General features: G+C 49.7%; 1 protein-coding gene and 1 long non-coding RNA gene across 3 annotated transcripts in view; one reads left to right on the forward strand and one right to left on the reverse strand.

The window, feature by feature from the left end:
• Positions 1 to 2534: 2534 nt before the first annotated feature.
• LOC126644249 (uncharacterized) lies at positions 2535 to 7084 on the reverse strand. The gene is made up of 3 exons (XR_007629893.1): positions 6831 to 7084; positions 4717 to 4820; positions 2535 to 3002 (listed from the first exon to the last, which is right to left on the reverse strand). It is a non-coding gene; the product is annotated as an uncharacterized LOC126644249 (long non-coding RNA).
• Positions 7085 to 9877: 2793 nt separating this feature from the next.
• The window catches only part of WNT7B (Wnt family member 7B), an 84654-nt gene continuing 75937 nt past the window's right edge, over positions 9878 to 18594 (forward strand). The window contains exon 1 of one of the 2 annotated variants that reach the window (XM_050323332.1): positions 9878 to 10020. In XM_050323332.1, coding sequence (XP_050179289.1) covers positions 9950 to 10020 — 71 coding nt within the window. In that variant the 5' untranslated portion in view covers positions 9878 to 9949. Of the gene's footprint in view, positions 10021 to 16323; positions 16734 to 18594 lie in introns of those variants that run through there. The other variant, XM_050323331.1, reaches the window with a different exon arrangement.

The raw sequence follows: 18594 nt of genomic DNA on the forward strand, positions 1-18594 counted from the left end.
GTGTTTTGACACTGTGTATCCATTTTCATGCTCTTACCTCTGAATAATGGTTTGCTGTTAAAGCAGTGATTTTGAGTTGAGTCCTGAGTAAAGCAAGAGGTTCTCTGTATAGGTATTAAGGTCTAAGAAAGCACGTTCATATGTACATTTTTTAATATTTTGTGCTTAGTGCAACAAACACAGTGGGTCTTTTGGCAGAAGTGTGGAAATTTTTCCTGCACCAACAGTATGCTTTTGTCATCTGGAATTGTTTCCTTTTAGATACATCTGCATCCCAGTAGTGCAACCATCCTAGTTGAGTCTGACTCAACCTAGTCTTCCATTTTTTCTAAGTAACTGGAAAAGTATTTTTTCATGCAAGCTGTTTTCATGAAATAGCAATAGCAATGGCAATAGCATAGCATAGCATAGCATAGCATAGCATAGAATAGAATAGAATAGAATAGAATATTTTCAGTTGGACCTACAACAGTCATCTGGTTCAACTACTGGACCACTTCAGGGCTTACCAAAACTTAAAGCACATTTGATTTCTGTGGTTGTATTATTTTATTACATTATCAGCAGGATGCCTTGACAGACTAACAATGTATTATACTTAAAACGACTGAGTTGAAGTTAGTTGCTCTGTCAGCATCTACAAGGAAGACCATTAGAAAAGCCAGTCTGAAGGAGAGGTAACATTCTCATTTCAAAAAGGGAGCTTGGAAATTGTGACAGAAACAGGGTCTTGTTCCAGAAATCCTACAGTTCCTGTAGGATTACACTCGAACCCAGCTTACAGTTCCTGTAGGATCACACTCCTGAACCCAGCTTTCATTTTTATTTTCAAAATATAGTTGTTGACTTACAACAATTTCTCAGAGATGAATAAATGCAGTATTTCCTGTATGCTTTTAACACAATGATTCATTTTACCAAAGAGCTTCTCTTTTGTTTCATTCTAGAATCTACATAGAATTGCAGAATGGTTTGGGTTGGAAGGGTTGGAAGGGACCTTTGAAGGTCACCTACCCCAAGCCCCAGAGCAGAGTGCAGATGCCAGAAGGGCTTAAGGGGGAGGCTCCTGCCCTTTGGGGCCCTTGCTCAGAAAGCCTGTGCTTGGTTTGGAAAGAATTTTTTAAGGTCTTTTGTAGTGCATGTAAGACATGTTAGGGCTGCATCCCAAACACCGCCGAGAACCTTCGGAGGTGATGACAGAGTAGAGGCAGTCAACACCACTTAAGATTTAAACTCTGGTCTCCACAGACATCTTGTACTGAGTTTAATCAGACACTGGATTCAAGCAAAGAGTTAAATCTGTAAAGTAAAGTATGCACTTTTATACATCACATAAATTGCTCGTAACTGCACAAAATACCGCAGGGTGCATGTGAGCACCCCCACATGAAGCTGAATTGCAGCCAGACAAAATATCCTGCAGCTTTTGCTGATAATACTGATGAAAGAGGGGCTTACTGTAATAGAAAGAAAATGTAGGAAAGATTTGTAGATAAGGACCATTTTAAGTCAGTGACCTGGGGGAGGACATGATGCAAACAACATTATTTGACGAGTTGTTGAAAACTGAAAAGGGAAGAGTGGCAGACCTTTGTAGATAATTTCCAAAGTCTGGCCATTGTAGATACATACATATATAAGTTAATATAGCCAGTGCTGCTGTTTCATAGAGCTGCAGTGTGACAACACAGTGAGATTAGTCAAACCCTGATACACAAAGGCAAAGATTAAAGTATCCATGTAAAAGAGACAAATATTCTGGAAAACAGATGAAGGGTGAATGAAGGGTAACCTTAGTTGGATACAGTCTTATCAAACTACTCAATAGGCATAACCTCCACCTGAAAACCTCTTTATTGGACATCTATTTTCAATTTAAGACACCAGAAATATATCAAACTCCAAAGCCTAATAAATAGACATTTATCTCAGCACTGACATAGCTTTAACTGAACTGCAGACCCTCCAAGGTAAAAGCAGTAGATGGTCCTTTAGTAGATGGCTCCTGGAAAAGACGGGGAGCTAAACAAACCAATGTCCTCATGTTTAGCTTGCCAACATTAATATCATCAATACTGTGCTTTCAAACGTAATGCCTGGGCTCTCTCTCCCCACACTCCTATTCTTAGATTTACTTTAGAAATCAGGATAAATTTTAAAATAGCAATTCTAGATGTGCTTCCTTTTCTTAGAATGCCTTAGTTTCTGCGAGGAGGGAAAAAAAATCACATTTAGGAGTTTTTCTTGGTATCTTATGTGTATGGAAAAGAATAATCCAGTGGTTCTCATTTGTTATTTAAAAACATCAAGCACTGGAAGGCATCTGATTAGCTTTTGAAATCTGGCAATGATGTACTGTCAAACATATATAAATACAAATCATCAGAGTAATTCTTAAAAACAACATACACAAAATTGATGATATTTTTATTCTACACAGGAGGGTTCGCATTCGCACATATTTATCTCAAAATAGTAAGCAGTACACAATAAAACAAATTAATAATAATTTCAATATTAATAAAGCCTATAGAGTCCTGTATTTTTATGAAGAGATGGTTATTAAGTCCTTTAACGAGTTATTCTTAGGTGAAAAATGAGTGTTTAAAAGCTCAATTACAAGATACTGAATATGACCCAAACCTAGGTCTGCTCTTGTGGAGCTCCTTACTGGTTGCTGAAATCAGTTGAATATTTTCTTGACATGAGAGGGAAAAAAAATGATATTAAATGGTTTCCTGCACTTACTGTTTGCTTTTCAGTATGTTTCTCTAATAGGAGACTGAACCAGAGAGCAAGACACAGATGTGCACTTTGACTCTAAGCCTGAGATTTCTAGGAAATGTAGTTTAGAAATAAGAAAGAAAAAGGAGGAGAGTTGTTGGTTGGATTTTTGCAATTAGTGAAATGACAAGATTTTTGTACTTGCAATTAACGAAGTTACAAGATTTTTGTAGTGATGCTGTTCTGGTCCCAGAGCAGTCCCAGAGGCGTGTGTTCTTCTGATGACAAAAACACATTTAAGGGTTTGTATGAGAGATTATGATTATGATACTTTTAAAAGCAATAAGTTGAAGTGCTAAAGAAGATTCACACGATTAAGCTGTATCATCAGTGACATACTGACAGATGAAAGGACCCTGCAACCCTCGACTCACAATCTCACCACAAATGATAGGGCTGGAGCCAACATCTGAAATCAGGGCACAGCTGCAGTGGTGGAAAACGTACAGCAGGGCCTGCTAGAGTTTTCTGTTTGGCAACGAAAAGGTAGGAAGGTTTCTCTCATGATTCTGCAAGGAAGCAATCTTCCCTTGACAGAAGAACTGACAGAGTGCCATGCTCCCTATTGACAGTCTCATCCCCAAATGTGGCACTGTGGCCACTCTGGCCGTACCCGCACTGGGATGCTGCCCTGGTGCCCTGTGCTCTGTGTGTCTCACTATCTGAACCAAGGCAAATGTGTTGCTCACCTTAGAGAGGTTTCAAGGTTTGTTTGTCCCTGTGATGCAAACAGTAATTTCTGAGTTGTGTCTCCAGCCATGGAGTTCACAGAAGCCAAAGAGCATTTTGCATCAGATGGAATAAGGTTACAATAGAGAAGAGCAGTTAGTAAGAAAAGACTGCTTAAAAATGTGCAGCTTCCCTCGTAATGTTATAAAAACTGCAGCACACAATAGGCAGGCAAAACAAAATTAATGTATCACATAAAACTACTCAGTCCCTTAGCTTTTTAAAAGATTATTTTAAAGGTTAAGTGTAAACTAAACCCACCATGGTATCTTTTGTAGTCATCATTTGAAAACACAAATAACTAAAAAAATGTTTTCCCACATAGGCATGTCTGAGAATATAATTAGAAAACAGGAATGAGCATATAAATCACAACAAAAACTACTTCTGAGTCCTGATTTTCCTTTCTTGCGCCATAGGTAGTTGTAGGACCTAGAGACTTGCTGATTACAGATTAAATTACTAGACTAAATTTATTCTATCTTGTTTCCAGTATAAATCTTGCTAAACTCAATATCTAGTTTGCATTCATTTGGACTTCTTTAGTAGGGTTGCCTCAAGCAAGGCAGAAACTTGGCTTCAATGAGGTTGTCTCTCTGCATTACCTGAAGCATGGAGTGAAAGTTTTCCATGGAATTTCAAAACCTGCAGTCTCAAACTTTAAGTTCCTGAATTGCTGACCTACTTAGAAATATGCAGACTCGTTTCATTTGTGAGGGCCAGGGAGAGCATTTGTTACTGTAAGATGAGGCTGAAAGGACTTGTTTCATTAAATACAGCCTACAGACAACAGCTTTGGGTATTCCTCTGAACTCCTGGATGCAAACTCCTCCTCTTTTGGTCAAGCTAGATGCTTTCTGAAACCCTTTCAGAGGAAGTTTATTTTATATCTCACCATATTTTATGAAGGCGAAAAGAATTTTCACAGCACAATGGTTGAAAGCAGGGTCACAGAACTGTAAGCCTCATGTCCAAAAGAAATCATTCTGTAGATGATTACTTAATCTCATCTTAAATCTTGGCAAGATTTCCCTAATTCTTAAACTAATTTTGTCTACATGCTACCAAGATGCAGTCCATTTATCCCCTGCTCTGGGTAAAACAATTCCTTGCTTTGCTGTCTTTCTGATGTGTTTTTGCACATTTGAAGACTATTATCCTTTCTCTGCTCAGCCCATGTTTCTTTAAAGGAAAGCAACAAACCTTTCTCCATGGATCATGTTTTCTGTTCTTCTGTGGCATCATATTCCTATTGTTCAGCTCTGGGTCATGTCCAGTTGATCTCTATCCTTCTTGAAGTACGCTGCCTGGAAGACAAGTTTATCCATCAGTCTGGACTCCTTCCTGCTGCAGAGACAAGAAGGATTCACTCACATACAACAAGTACATACAACATGTCTGTATTCAGAGTATTTGACTCTTTTTGCAACCATAAGATATTGCTGAGTTGTGTTCCTTTTTAACTGATGAGTCACAGAATCAGCATCAGAGGGTGGGTTTGGTAGTCTCTCAGAAAGAAGGATATCTTAGGCCTAGGAAGCATGTGGGTAAATAAAAGAGGGTGATTTAGGGAAAGACTTCACATGTGAATGCCTGGTAACTTAAATACTAACTATTAGAGTAAGTGCATATACTTAACATACACAGTTGTAAAGAACACGTGTAATTTGTCTGTAAGATACTGATCAGATGCAAGATACCTATTTTTGTAAGCACCTTATTTTAGTTCTTTTCCTCTCTTTCTTTTTCAGCCTCATATGCTCTGGATGATTCGTCTAAGGAACGTTCTCACACATGTATTTTCTCAGTGTTAGATGGGGCCTTCCTCTACAACTGCGTGGAGCAACAGTGCCAGAGAGTGGCTGGCCAGATAACTGCAGCTGGATTTGTCTTGTAGTTTAGCCTTTGGGACCTGTAACAAGCACACATAGAACCACAGAATATCCTGAATTGGAAGGGACCAAAAAGGATCATCCAAGTCCAGCTCCTGGCCCACTAGTTACCTATGGCTGATCTGAGCATTACAGAAAGAAGGGCATGTAAAGTGACCTGTTACAGAGGAATTTTCTCTCGTCTGCATTCCCCAGAAATTTCATGGGATTTGCTCTGATTTTGAACACTATGCTTGGAAATAACCTCTGGGGAAGATGATATGAGCTCTGACCAGCAGTTTAAATTTCCTTTCCCCTTGGCACTGCTCACTCACCTTCCTCTTGCAGAGCTGTGTGGGCTGCAAGCTGTTCTTATACTGTGGGGGTTGCTCCTCCTGCTCGGGCAGAGGAACCCCTACAAACCCCAGGTCAGACACAGCACAGTGTCCCTTGTGGCAAAGCCTGCAATAAATGAGACCTACTCCTTGGCCAGTGAATCTCGTTCCTGTCATCTTCATTTTTTGAGAGACTGACAGGATGTCAGCTGCCCTTGAGCACCCACACATCCAGGAGTCACCTCCTGCTGGCTAAGCTGGCAGAGTCACAGCCTGCCCACTTTCTAGAGGCCACTGGGATTCTCCTCCCTACGAGCAGCAGTTGGAGTGGGGGTAAATACATTTGTGATGGATTGTGAAAGCTGAAGCCCAACAGGACTTTGAAATATTTTACCACAGGAGCCACTTTATCAAAAGGCTGTGGAGAGGTGAGAGGACCAGGCAGCATAGATGGCCTTTCCTTCTGCAGGTTTTGGAAGAGTGAACGTAAGCTTTGGTAGCAGAAGGTCAGTGGGTGTGAAAATGAATTACTGTGTTTTCAATCGACTGTATCACCTGCCATGCCAATTATTCTGGATGAGTAATAAATAATAATTGTGCCCTAGAAGAGTATTCAGCAAATGGTTTCAACCCCATATCTACCATTGCTTTTTAATTTATGATTATTACCTTAAGTCCAGGAAGATTGTTAGCATTGCTAAGGTGCTATTTGTTTAAAGTAATTCAACAAGCTTTATATATTTGGCTATCTAGTAACTATGTGAATTTCTGAATGACAATGTGAGAATTACCCATTTTGATATTCTACAGGTTTGTGGGGGTTTTTTCTTAAGATGCAGAGTTATTAAGCTTCATGAAATCTTCTTATCCTCAGTTTAAGCTTTCAGGAGTAGTTAAACTATATTTGAAGGGAAGACATTTGAAGGGAAGAAAAGCTATCACATCCCTCAGTCCATCATCCTCAAATCAATAACTGAAGATGACAGTGGACTAAGGTCCAAAAATACAGAAAGATTTTGCCATCTGTCTCCAAGACACTTTAAGCACAATCTACTTTAGTTTCTCTTGTTGAAAATTCTTGGGTTTGCGTGAAAACATGGGGAATACTCACTAGTTTGCAGAAACAAACGGGACGCGCCAGGCTGATGGCGACTATGCAGTCACTGAGGAGACGGTGGCAATCTGAGCTGCAGCCCCCCTTCCAGGGGGTACGGGAGAAAACAGGCGAACAACTGCCAGAGGTTTGCAGAGAAGAGCCGTATCAACGAACAGTCGTGATGCTGAGCTCCTCACTCCTCCTGCTCCCCCTGCCCGGTGAATGCCCGGTTCCTTCACACGGCTTCGCACGGGGGAGGCAGCCTGGCCCCCCATGACGGCTCCAGACCCGCGCCCGGGAGGCAAGGGAGAGGGAGGCAGCGCCGGGGCAGTACGGGGGGCTGCGTTCCCACGGCCCGAGGCTCAGCGAGACCGCCCCGCACGTTCCGGTTCCGGCCGGGGCTGCCGAGCGAGTGCCAGCCCGGCGGCACCGGGACCCCCCTAGTCCCCGCGGTGCCCCCGCCCTGCCCGGCCGTGCCACCGGGTGTCGCTGTGACGCCGTGGGACCGGCCCGCGCCGCCCGCACCCGCTCCCCGCCCGGCGCCGGGGCCGCGCCGCCTCCGCGGGGCCGGGACACGTCCTCGGGCACAGCCCCGGGGCACATCCTCGGGACACATCCCCGGCACATCCTCGGGCACATTCCCGGGGCACATCCACGGGACACAGCCCCGGCACATCCCCGGGACACAGCCCCAGGCACAACCCCGGGGCATATCCCCGCAGCCGCCGCCCGGCCCTGCCGCTCGCCCCCTCCCTCCCGGCTGCAGGGAAGCTCTTTGCGCTCCCCGCGCCTCCCCCGCCTCACCCCCGCGGCTCCCGGGGGGGGGGGACGCACGACACTTGGCCTCCAAAAGGCTTCAAGCACAGGGAAAAAGAGCGGAGGAGGGGACGACGGGAGGTGGTGAGGCTGCATCTTAAATGCCCTCTGGATGTTGGTCGAAGAGTTTGTGAGGCCGCTGCGGGTAAAGTTACGAAGCTCTTGGAGACGTGGTTCTGCAAAACCATGGAATCACTGGATATTCGAATTTGGAAGGGACAAACACGGATCATCAAAGTCCAATTCCTGGTCCTGCACAGGACAGCCCCAATAATCATACCATGGGCCTGAGATTCTTGTGATTCCGTAAAACATGGCCTCATCTTATTAAAAAAGTCCTTGAAAAGCTGTGGGGATGGAGAACAAGAAAAAGTTATGAGTGTAAAGGGAAGTTCGGCGTTTTTTAAAAAGAAATTGTCCATAGCTGAGTATTGAGGGCAGTGTAGGCAAGCGGCCTGGAGGAGAGCTGGCTGCTTGCGAGAGCCGGAGCGTTGATTATTAAAGAATAAAACTGAGGAATGCGGAGGGAAAGGCAGAGCCAAACCGATCCTCAGGCAGAGGGAGCGGAGTCGGCGGTAGGGTGGGCAGGCTCGGCCGCCTTCGTCCCTGCCGAGGCACTCGGCGTGAGTCCTCCTTCCCCAGCACGGCTGGTCTCCGTCCCGCTTCCCTTCCCAGGGGTCTCCGCGCGATGCCTGGAGAGGACCCTGTTTTTGGGAGCTGGGTGGGTGATAGCAAGGTGCGGGCAGCCTTGGCTGTGGGAGACATCTAAAAGTGACCTGCGATTCTCCATGGCACCTCTTCAACCACGGCAGGCTGGTTGGCCTTTAAAAAATCCTTTGTTTTCTCCTTCAGGATAGAAACTTTACGATGAAGTTCTGCGTTCAGCCTCTTTGCTGGCTTGTCACTGCCTGCTTTCCTTTCAGCCTTTCCTGGTGTGTGTTTAGCCGATTCTCTTTGAGAGATGCCTAGAGCCATCTGCGCTGACTGTTGCTACACGTATATGAATGTGTGTGTAGGAGAGGGCAGAGGTGCACGGGTTTATCCGTCTCTGTGGAACCAACTCCCCACAGCCCACAGACTTGTACCGGAGTGCTATTTAAGCGTGCATATGCATGCAGATCTGTGCCTCCGGACAGGCACACACTGTGTAGTAAGTAGACTGGAACTCATAATTCCACAGAATGCGGGAATAAACTAAGCGGCTCAGAAATCAGTGAGGAAGAATGAAAGAAAGAAAGACAAGACAGAGAGAAAGAAAAGTAAGGGGGAAAAAAAAATAAAGAAAAGGAAGCCTTGCTTCACTTAGTGTCTGAACACAAAGTGAGGTTTTGTCTCACCGATTAATCTCCCTAGGAGCAGCAAACTGAATATCCTAAACTCGTGTTAAAAGCCAAGTGTATATGTTTCTTAAAGGAGGAGGAATGTTTTCTTACTGCGGCAAAAAGAAATCAAATTTAGTGACAAGCATTTGTGTCCAGCAGAGTCGGATGGTCGAAAAGAAATAGTCTGGACACAGGCACACCCGTTGCCTTTTAGGATACAGAGCTGTAAGCAAGCGGGGATTAACGCCTGTCTCTGTTTGACTAGAAGGGGGGGGGGGGAGATAAAGTCTCTTTTGCGAAGTCCATGCATTGCAAATCCAGCCGCGTTACTATACTAGAGGAAATGAAAAAATGCTTCGGTTTGAGAGGACGACTCCTTTATTTCCCTTATTGGATACGTTTCATGTGTTTTCCCTAACAAGTCCTGCTTAAGGACATGCCTTTTGAAACACAAACACACGCACAACTCGCACACGCACAAAGACAGATAAGATATGTATTAGATCCTGACACATACGAGGTGGGGGGAAGAGCGGGAGGGAGAGAGAGAGAGAGAGAGAGAGAGAGAGAGAGAGAGAGAGAGAGAGAGAGAGAGAGAGGAGAGATCCTCCTACCTGGAGCCATAGATTGCAAGATACGTAGTGTTACCTGGGGAAGTCAGAACAAGTAAAAACAGATTGAACTTCAGGGCTCTATGAGGCAGTTGATCAAGATCAGTGCTTGCTCATTCTCTCCCTCTGACTGTCTGTCTTGGGTTTTTGTTTTACCGTTTTGAGCAGCCTTTTCTATTTTTTCTTCCTCTTTAGCTTTAATATCGGAGCCGGTTTCGGTCACCATGGCTCTGGGAAGAGCTGCCTATCTGCGCGGAGTTGATTTTTTACAGCTCGGCCGGCTTTGCTCCTGGGTAGCTTCAGCAATGTTCTTGACTGGGATTTAATCGACAAGATCAGTTCGGCTTTTTGTGCAATTTTTATGGCTCAGTCCATTTTCTAGATCATGCACAGAAACTTTCGGAAGTGGATTTTCTACGTGTTTCTATGCTTTGGAGTCATCTATGTCAAATTAGGGTAAGTCCTTGTGCACGACAAATCTCCTTGGCTTTTTGGGTAACGTTAGTGCGAAGTCGTGAGCAAAATATCGCAAAGGGAAAAAAAAAAAAAAAAAAAGGAAAAGAAAGGAGGTGAATATTTCTCTCTCCGCCCCCCGGGTGTCCAGGCAGCCCCCCGGAGCACGGCCGTGGGTGTCCCCGGTCCTGGCAACGCGGCAGGCGATGCCCGGCGGCGCAGGAGCGCTCCGGCAGTGCCGAGCCTGCAGGGAGCCGCTCGCGGGTGATGACGGATCCTTTTATTTTGTACTGCTTAAGCGAACTTAAATATTATCTCTGGCGTACAGTACCCTCAGAGGGAAAAAAAAAAAAAAAAAAAAAAGAAAAGGCAGCCTGACAGAGTTAACTCAGGCTCTGCTGCTGGGACAATAGAGCAGAGCTGAGGTATTACAGAGGCGAAAGGGGCGGGAGGAGGGGAATCCCTGCTCTGAACCTGCGCTCAGGGTTTTGGTTTATGCAGGCCTAGACACAATTTGCGTTTCTATCCATCATACGGACGTGTTGAAATTAACTTGACAACTGGTCTGGCTACCTCCGCGCCGGAGCGCCCGGGAAGCCAGGCGGGCTCGGCCGGAGGGCTCGGCCCGGGGCCCCGGGGGCGGCGGGGGCTCCCGGGGAGCCCGCTGTTTGCTCCTCAGTGTTTGATCACCGCGATCGAGAGCACGCGGTTATTTCAGTTGCCAAGTTTCACCCTCTCTCCCTCTGCCTCTCCCCCCGGTGCCTGTATGCCCTTATTAATATTGCTCGTCGCAGTAGGCTGACTTGAGTTGAATTTCCACATTCCTGAGCCCCAGCCGAGTCCTTACCTGTCGAACTACAAACTCTTTAAAGATCCTGTCTTTGCATAGCTGCGGGATTTTTTTTTTTTTTTAATGATCAAGAATGCATAAGGTGAGTTGCAATCCAAAAGTGCTCTCTTCCCACCTTGAAATCAATGCGGGGAAGAGGAGGAGGGAGCCAAAGGGCAGCCCCCAGAGGCGGGGGAGCGGGGGCAATTCCCCGGAGGGACGGGCAGGCCGGCCGTCAGCGCGGCTCAGCACCCCGTCCCGTCGCGTCCCGCGGCGGAGCAGGAGGGCAGCGGGGATCGGGAACGGGGAGCGGCCCGGCCCTGCCCACCGGGCCCCGCCGGCGCCGCGGGCTCTGCTCTGGGCACGATGGGACAGCCCCGTGCACTGGCAGCAGCCTGGGCAGCGGCAGGAGGGGCCTAGTGGGAGGGAATCTGCAAGACCCTCGCCAGAGCCGAGGACTAAGGTTAAACGAGGGACCGAGGTGGAGGGGGCGAGAAGGGCAGCGGCGCTGCCCAGGGAGGCTCGGTGCCTCCCGCGGGAGCTCCCCCAGCCCGGCAGCAGGAGCAGGGCTGTCCATTTTGCGGGGCCTCGGCGGGACCCGTGGCTGGCCCGGAGCGTCCCCAGCAGGTTGCTCGGCGGGCAGCAGCCGGCTCGCATCCATCCCTCGGCGCGTTTGCTTGTTTAGGTATTTTTGGCAGGCCTCTCGGCCCGGCCCCGCAGGTGCCGCCACGGTGGCCGGCGGAGCGGCGCTGCCCCGCGGGTGACCCGCGGAGGATGCGCGGGTGCGGACCGGCCGTGGGGGACGCTCTCCGCGTTCCCCCCGCCTTGCCCACGGGGGATCCCGCGTCCGCCTCTGCCTCGGCCGGCGCTCATGCCCGGGGGTATCTCCAGATCCTGCCTGCTGGAGACAGGTGATGTTTTCTGTGCTCGAATCTCTGCGGGGCCTGAGCCGCCCTTTGTGGTAGCCGTTGTCGGCAGTGATGGACTCTGTCGTCCTCCAGGCTCGGATTGCCGGGGGTTTAGATAAGAAGTGAGTTTGCTGAGGCTGTGTATCCATAAATGAAGCGACGACGGCGTACCTCATCTACTTCAGTAGCTGGAGGACTTTCTGCAGCACACTCCTCACAGGGCTGCAGGCGAGCTTAAAGAAAACACTTTGCAAAATAAGAGCAATGATATTACTATTCACTTTCGCTGCGGTGAAAGGGAACAGAGTATTGGGCACATTTTACAGTCTGGAAGACAGATCTCTTTTCGAAATTGATTGTGGCTATTTTAGAAGGGGATTCAGAGCAAAAATCACAGGAATGCTGCTGCACTGAGCCTGGAAGTGAAACTGAGCGGACAGCAGGAACAGTAAAAGCCCTTGGAGAAACCCTATCAGATCCATCACCATGCCTGTAAGGCGATGAGGATACTTCACTTTCTCTGAACAATAGGAGAGAAATTTGCTCTGAAATCCAGGGCTACGTCTAGGCTAGGCATGCGGGGTGCAATTATTTCCTCTTTCATCAGCCACTGGAACTACCATTTTGTTGAAACCATATCCTTGGAGTGTAATGATGCCTTTTCTGGTGAGCTCTTTGCACTGAAAAGGGGAAGATGAAGGCAGATAAAAAGCATTCTGTCTTCCAGAACATTCGATTGGTTTTCAGCGGGAAGGAGAGCGCCGTCGTGTCAGCCACGGCAAGGAGGGAAGGCTTGGCAGGCTTTTTTTATTTTGCTTGCTGCCGAGCACGTGTTCATGTATTAATAAAACGTGCTAAAAGCTCCACTTTCGGTGTCAAACATGACACCGAGGGGAGAGGAAATAACTCAATACATAAGTTATGTATGGGGGGAGGGGTGACACGGCAGAGTCCCATAAAGAAGCCGCTGTATCCAGTTAGGAGGAGGGGGCAAAGTCCCACTCAGGTAGTCCTTCCTGTCAGGGAATTCCTCTTGTTCCCGTTTCTATTTCCTATCCTCTAGTTCGCTGGAGAAACAAGCATGAGGTGAAGCATCCCTTGAACATTTCTGTCGGTAACGTTTCTGTCCAGGCACCGAAGTTTAAAGCGTCTGCAGCCCTGCTGACTCCACGTAACCCCGCGAAAACAGGTCCCATCAAATATTGACCTCGGCAGGACTGAAAAAGCAATGTTTCCTGCCAAGATCGCAGAGCATTCGGCTCTCGTTTATTTAATAAATACATCAGAAACTAAACATCCCAGCAGTATCACAGGTACAAATCACAGCGGATCCTCTGGGATAAGTGATGTGACCTTTGGAAAGACAGAGTTGCCGGTAATACCCGGATTAGGGAGCTGGGGGCACACACTACCCTTTTCCTCTTTATTCTGGAAGGAGAGAAGGGCGACAGCCGGACAGCGCCAAGGGGAGCGGGGAGGACCCGGTTCCGGGAAGGAGGTCACAGTGCGGTCAGAGGGACGTGGGCGGCGGGAGCTGACGCTGACCAAGGCACCAACGAAAGGTGCCGGCAGCCCTTCGTGGGGGGGGCGGGGACGCCTCCTCGGTGCCGAGTTGGGCTGGGGGCTCTCAAGGCTGCGGGCAAGGGCACCCAGCCCACCCTGGAGCGGCCGGAGCGCTCCGCTCCCCCTTCGCACTGCCAGCGACGCTGCGGCAAGAACGGGACCTCTCTCCTCCCTTACAGCGGAGCTCGCCTTGTCTTTGCGGCGTTCGCAGTAAAAGGCCAACGAAATCCCGCTGCCCTCGGCGTCCCCGGGGCTGTCCGGCCGCGGGGAGCTCCCCCGGCCCTCGGCAGGAGCGGCCGGGGCTCGGCCTCGACGGCGGCAGCACGTGGAGCGCCGGGAGCCGCGGCGAGGCCCCGGGAGCGACCCCGCGGGATTGGCCCCTTCCCATTTCCCGGCCCACCACGGGCACCTGCCGTGGTGCCGCCGCCTTCCCTGCCCTCCCCGCTGGCCGGACTCCCGCTCATTTTGGGACTATTCGTTCCCTTCTTCCCCCTGGCACTGGACTTGTAACTCGGTGGGATACAAGAAACACCCAGTTCTGACCAGAAAGGACCCGGGCGTTTTGCCCGCCAGGCGCACCTTCCAAGCCCTTCCCGGCTTCCAACGTGCCCTTCTGCCAGACTCTCCCCAGTCTTGGAGTAAGAAAGGAACCGCGGCTGGGAATAGAGAGTTAATAGGGAAAAAAATCCACAACCCCCCAACCAAATAGTTTATTCTCTGTTTCATCTGCCCGAATATGATGTCGGCAACCATTTCAGTTTTGTCCAAAATGCACCTGTTTGTGGCGGAAGGAATGACAGATGCTGAAGTGCTCATATTAGGTTTTACCGACAATGCTTCTCTTCCAGGATGACATAATTTTATTGAAGGGAATATTTTCGTCTTCAGCCAACAAAACAAGTGTGCTCCTCGCTACTCCCGTCTGACATACTTATAGAAACCATTTGGATGGAATTTAGCAGATTATTCTTTCCATCATCATCATTATTTTTCGACATAATAACCGGCCCGTAGTTTTAGAATAAAAAATAACTCCCCGAAAAGAAAAGGCACAATTTGGTTTCTTCATAGGACTTTTCTCCCCCTGCACAACTGAGCTGTGGATAAAATCAGCTTCCATCCGAAAACTGTGGAAATCGGCAATCCATCTTCGTTTCAGCTGGACTGGGTCAAACTCTGCCAACACCAGTTCGAAGTTTTCCAGAGCCAGCATTTTTACAATTAATTTCCCCCCTTCTTCTGTCCCCTAGACACATCTTTAAAAGCCGATGCACATTTAAAGTGTATGGTCGAAGCGGAACAAATGCTAGAAATAAAACGTTCAAAGTGGCTGCTCATTCTCCTGCTCCACGTTCAGCACAGCTGTCCCAGGCACAGCCCGCGTGTCAGAGAGGGGAGCGGGCACTGCCGGGGATACACATCGCTCTGTCTCTCGCTATGTATGCACCCGCACACACACTCATGAAAGTACAAATACGACCATTTTAGAATCTTAAGTAATTATAAATAACAGGATTCTGGGATGTAAATAGTCTTTGAAAGGCTTAAGCTTCTGTCTCCTGTTAATCGAGATCAGTATTTCTCTAAAGGACGTTGACTGCCACGGCGTCTATGCTGAACTTAAAGGTGGAAATGGTTAAAGCAACCAAACCCCGAGAAGATTTTTATCGCGTATTGGGCGGCATACAACGTTTTGCACCACTTCTGCAATTCCCATTCCGTCTGAAGGAATATTTCGTTGTGTCGCGGAGACAGCTGCGCCCATGTGCTGGGACTGGTTAACTCGAGGAGGTGTTACCAGGGTGTTTGGGAGAGCTCTTAGCCAAGAGATCTCCTTCAGTCATTAGGCAATTAACTTGAGACGAACATTTACAGATCGAAAAGACTTCGGAGTCTGGTTCTTGCTCATTTCGGCTGCATTTGTATTAAAGTGTCTGCCTGTTTCTCTTTTCGGGGTTCGTTTCCGAACCCCAGCCCGGCATCCGCAGCGCACGTACTGCACCATTGCACTGTGCCCTTTGGATAAAAAGGACAGACGGCCAAGGAGTCAAAGAGGAAAAACGGCTGTCGACTACACGGGGCGAAGGGCTCCTGCCCTCCGGAGCGGGAAGTGTCGAGCATCTCGGTGCCGAGGGGCAGGAGCCGCCCGGCTCGGGGGGAACGCGCGGGAGAGGCAACTAACCTGCCGGGAAACGTCTCTGCGGATTGGCAACTCCTCGGGAAGGAGCGAGGAAGAGGGGACAGAGGAGCCGGCAGCTCTTTGTGAAGGAGCGGCGAGGTGTGGGGAGCCGGGAGCCGCCGGCAGACGCCCCCCGCTCGCCCCCTTACACCGGCTGTTCCAGACCAGTCCTTTCCCTTCCCTGCTCTCATGCGAAACTCAACCTCACCAGGAAGCTGCGAGTGTGCATGTCTTTATTTCTCACTCGCGCAGGCTACGACTACATATATACTTTTTTTTTTTTTTTTTTTTTTAAATTCCCCCTGAAACCGAAGCTGAATTTTCAACACCGGGGGACAAGAGCCAAACCCCCGTCGAGGTTGGACGGACGGCGGGATCCTTCAGGAGAACTGGGGTAACTGCCCATAATAAAGCAATTAACCGTGAGCGGAGCAGGGAGCTGTCAGCTCGCTCAGGATCTCCCGCAGGGCGAGCCAAGGGTGCCACAGCAGGGGCAGGGAGCCCACAGCCCCCGAGCGTGGGGGAGAGTTAAAAATGCTCCATGGAATGGGTGAGGAGCGCCTGCGGGGCGAGGCGTGTGGAGAGAGCTCAGCCAGGGAGCACGGATTCATTGCAGCCCAGGCTAGATCAGTGTCTCTCTATTGTCATCCTCCCCTTAAAAAAAAAAAAAAAAAAAAAAAAAAAAAAAAGGGAGAGGGAGAGAAAAAAGTAGGCGGATTGCAGTGACTGACTGCCCAATGGCAGCCCCGGGTCTCAGGAGAGTTACAGTGAGAGGGGGAGAGAGAGAGAGAGAGGCACTTTCTGCCATCCAAATCCTTTAAACCATCCTCATTCCAACACGAGAACCCACTGTAACAACTTCCAACCACTGAGACATGACAGGCAGGAGCCCAGAGGCAGCAGCAGCAGCAAGAGCAGCAGCACCAGCACACACTCTGCACAGGGAGCAGCATTAGCACCAGGGGAATACTACACACAACAATACAAACAAACAAACAAACAAACAGACAAAGCCCCCCCAAGCCCAAGGGACTGGATTCCAACTCAGATTCAAGCCACAGCTGACACCAAAAAGGGTGGGAAATTACGACCAGGGGGGGCCAGAAAGGAATAACCAAGGAAGCGAACTCCAAGAGTGTAAACGGGATTCAGCCATGATCCTTTTTTCATCTCGCAGTGTGTTACTCTCAGTGTATTACCCTCAGATTTTCCTCATCCTTACCAGTGGGAGTTACCTGTAAGTGATCCAGATTTTTTTTTTTTTTTCCAAATACTCTTTGCAATGCCCCCGCTAGCAGCTACCTATGGGCAGAGCGCAGAGCGAGCAGAGGGAACCGGGAGAAGCCAGCCCGGGCGGCAGCTCCGCGCGGTGCGTGGCGGTGAGGATGGTGGTGGTGGCGGTGGCGGCGGAGGAGGAGGAGGAGGAGGAGGTGCTGCGCTGGTGGCGGTGCTGGCGCTGCCGGTCGGAGCCCGCCGGGGAAGGGACGCACGGCCAGGTAACTGCGGGGCTGCTCCGCCGGCCAGGACGGGGCCCGGCGTGCCTGCAGCGGGGGCGGCGCACCTGGGAGGGCGGCGGGGCACGGAGCGGCCGGCATCTCCCCTGGGGACTCCGACCCCGACTCCTCCTCCTGCCAGACTGGAGATGGGCATCGCTTCGCGCTCGTCGGGGCAGCCTGTGTGAGCGCCGGGAGCCCGCGGAGCCGCAGCCGGCGGTGAGAGCCCGGGCCGGGCCGCCCGCGGGGAGCCTTGTCGGCCGGCTGCCTTCGCTCTGGAGGGATCCCCAGTCCCGCAGTTAGGGCTGGCTCCAGGACCTTTTCCTTGTGAGGAAGGGGGTGGAGGTAGGGGTGGGGGAAATGAGAGTCGGTGGGTGGGACTGCGAGGAATTTCGGTCTCTTTTTTTAATATCTATATCTGTGTCTAACGTTGCGGTGGATAAGGAGCGGCTGGGCCAGTCCGTGCGGGCTGCGGACAAAGTGCCGCCATGGTTCTGCTGCGGGTCCCCGGCAGGTCCTTGTGCCCGCGCTGGATGGCGGGGGCGGCGGGCCCGAGTCCCCCCCGAGCGGAGCCGGGCTCGTCCGGGGCTGCAGCCGGAGCCTGCCGGGGACCTGTCCCGGGCTCTGCTCCCCCACACTTCGGACGGGACAGCCGTGGGGAGAGGAGGGCGCTGAGGGCGGCAGGTACTCGGCCGAAGGGAGCCGGTTTAAAATCGGGGAGCCTTCTCCCTCCCTTGAGCATCCCCGCAGCGCCGGGGCACGGCAAGACCTTCCGTGCCGGGACGCGGGGCCCGTGCCCGGGGGAGCTCGGGGAAGCGCAGCGGGCGGTTCGAGGCCGGCCCAGGCTGCCGGGGCCGCGGTGGAGGGGCTCCCCTCGCGCCGGGATGGAGAACCCGCCTTGGCATCCCCGGGCCCGCATCCACCTCGGCTGCCGGGGCCGGACGCGTTTGCCTGCTCTCGCGTGCGACTTCAGACTTTGTATCCCGACGGGTGCAAATTTGAGCTCTTATACCTGAACTGAAAGTGGCATTTTTTTTATATATATATATAAATGTTTTATTCTCTGCATGCATGCATGGGAGCACATGCATGTAAGCAAGCACATGTGCGTGTGTTCCTCTGCGTGTGTGTGTGTGTGTGTGTATTTTCTGTGGGCTGTGGAAAAAACATAACCCACCGCTACGGGAGAAAAATAGGAATAAACACACCCATAAAAAGAAACTAAAAGCCTATTTCTGCATTCTTAATGAAATGCACATGTCTTGGCTACCGATTTTTAAAGGCGCTTAGATTCGTGGAAGCACGTTAGGTCTAATTCAGCCAGAGGCTGTTTCTGTTCTCGGGAGGGATATGTCTGCTGGGTAGGTGACCGATAGCTTGTAAAAAAACCTTACCGTGCTATCTTTGGTTTTGCTTTCTTTTTCTTTTTATTTTATTTTTTTTTTTTAGACAGGAGGAAGAAGTGGTAATAAATAAATAAATACACCCTTTTAATATAAGCGTAGCCATATTTTTCTCAAACCGTAGGAAATTACTATCCTACAAAGTTTTCCTTCTATAAATAGTTCAAATCTTAAAACAAAAGTTTTCAACCGCACGCCAGAT

The sequence above is a fragment of the Myiozetetes cayanensis genome, unplaced genomic scaffold (genome assembly GCF_022539395.1).
Source record: "Myiozetetes cayanensis isolate MyiCay16 unplaced genomic scaffold, myiCay2020 scf3, whole genome shotgun sequence".
NCBI lineage: Eukaryota > Metazoa > Chordata > Aves > Passeriformes > Tyrannidae > Myiozetetes > Myiozetetes cayanensis.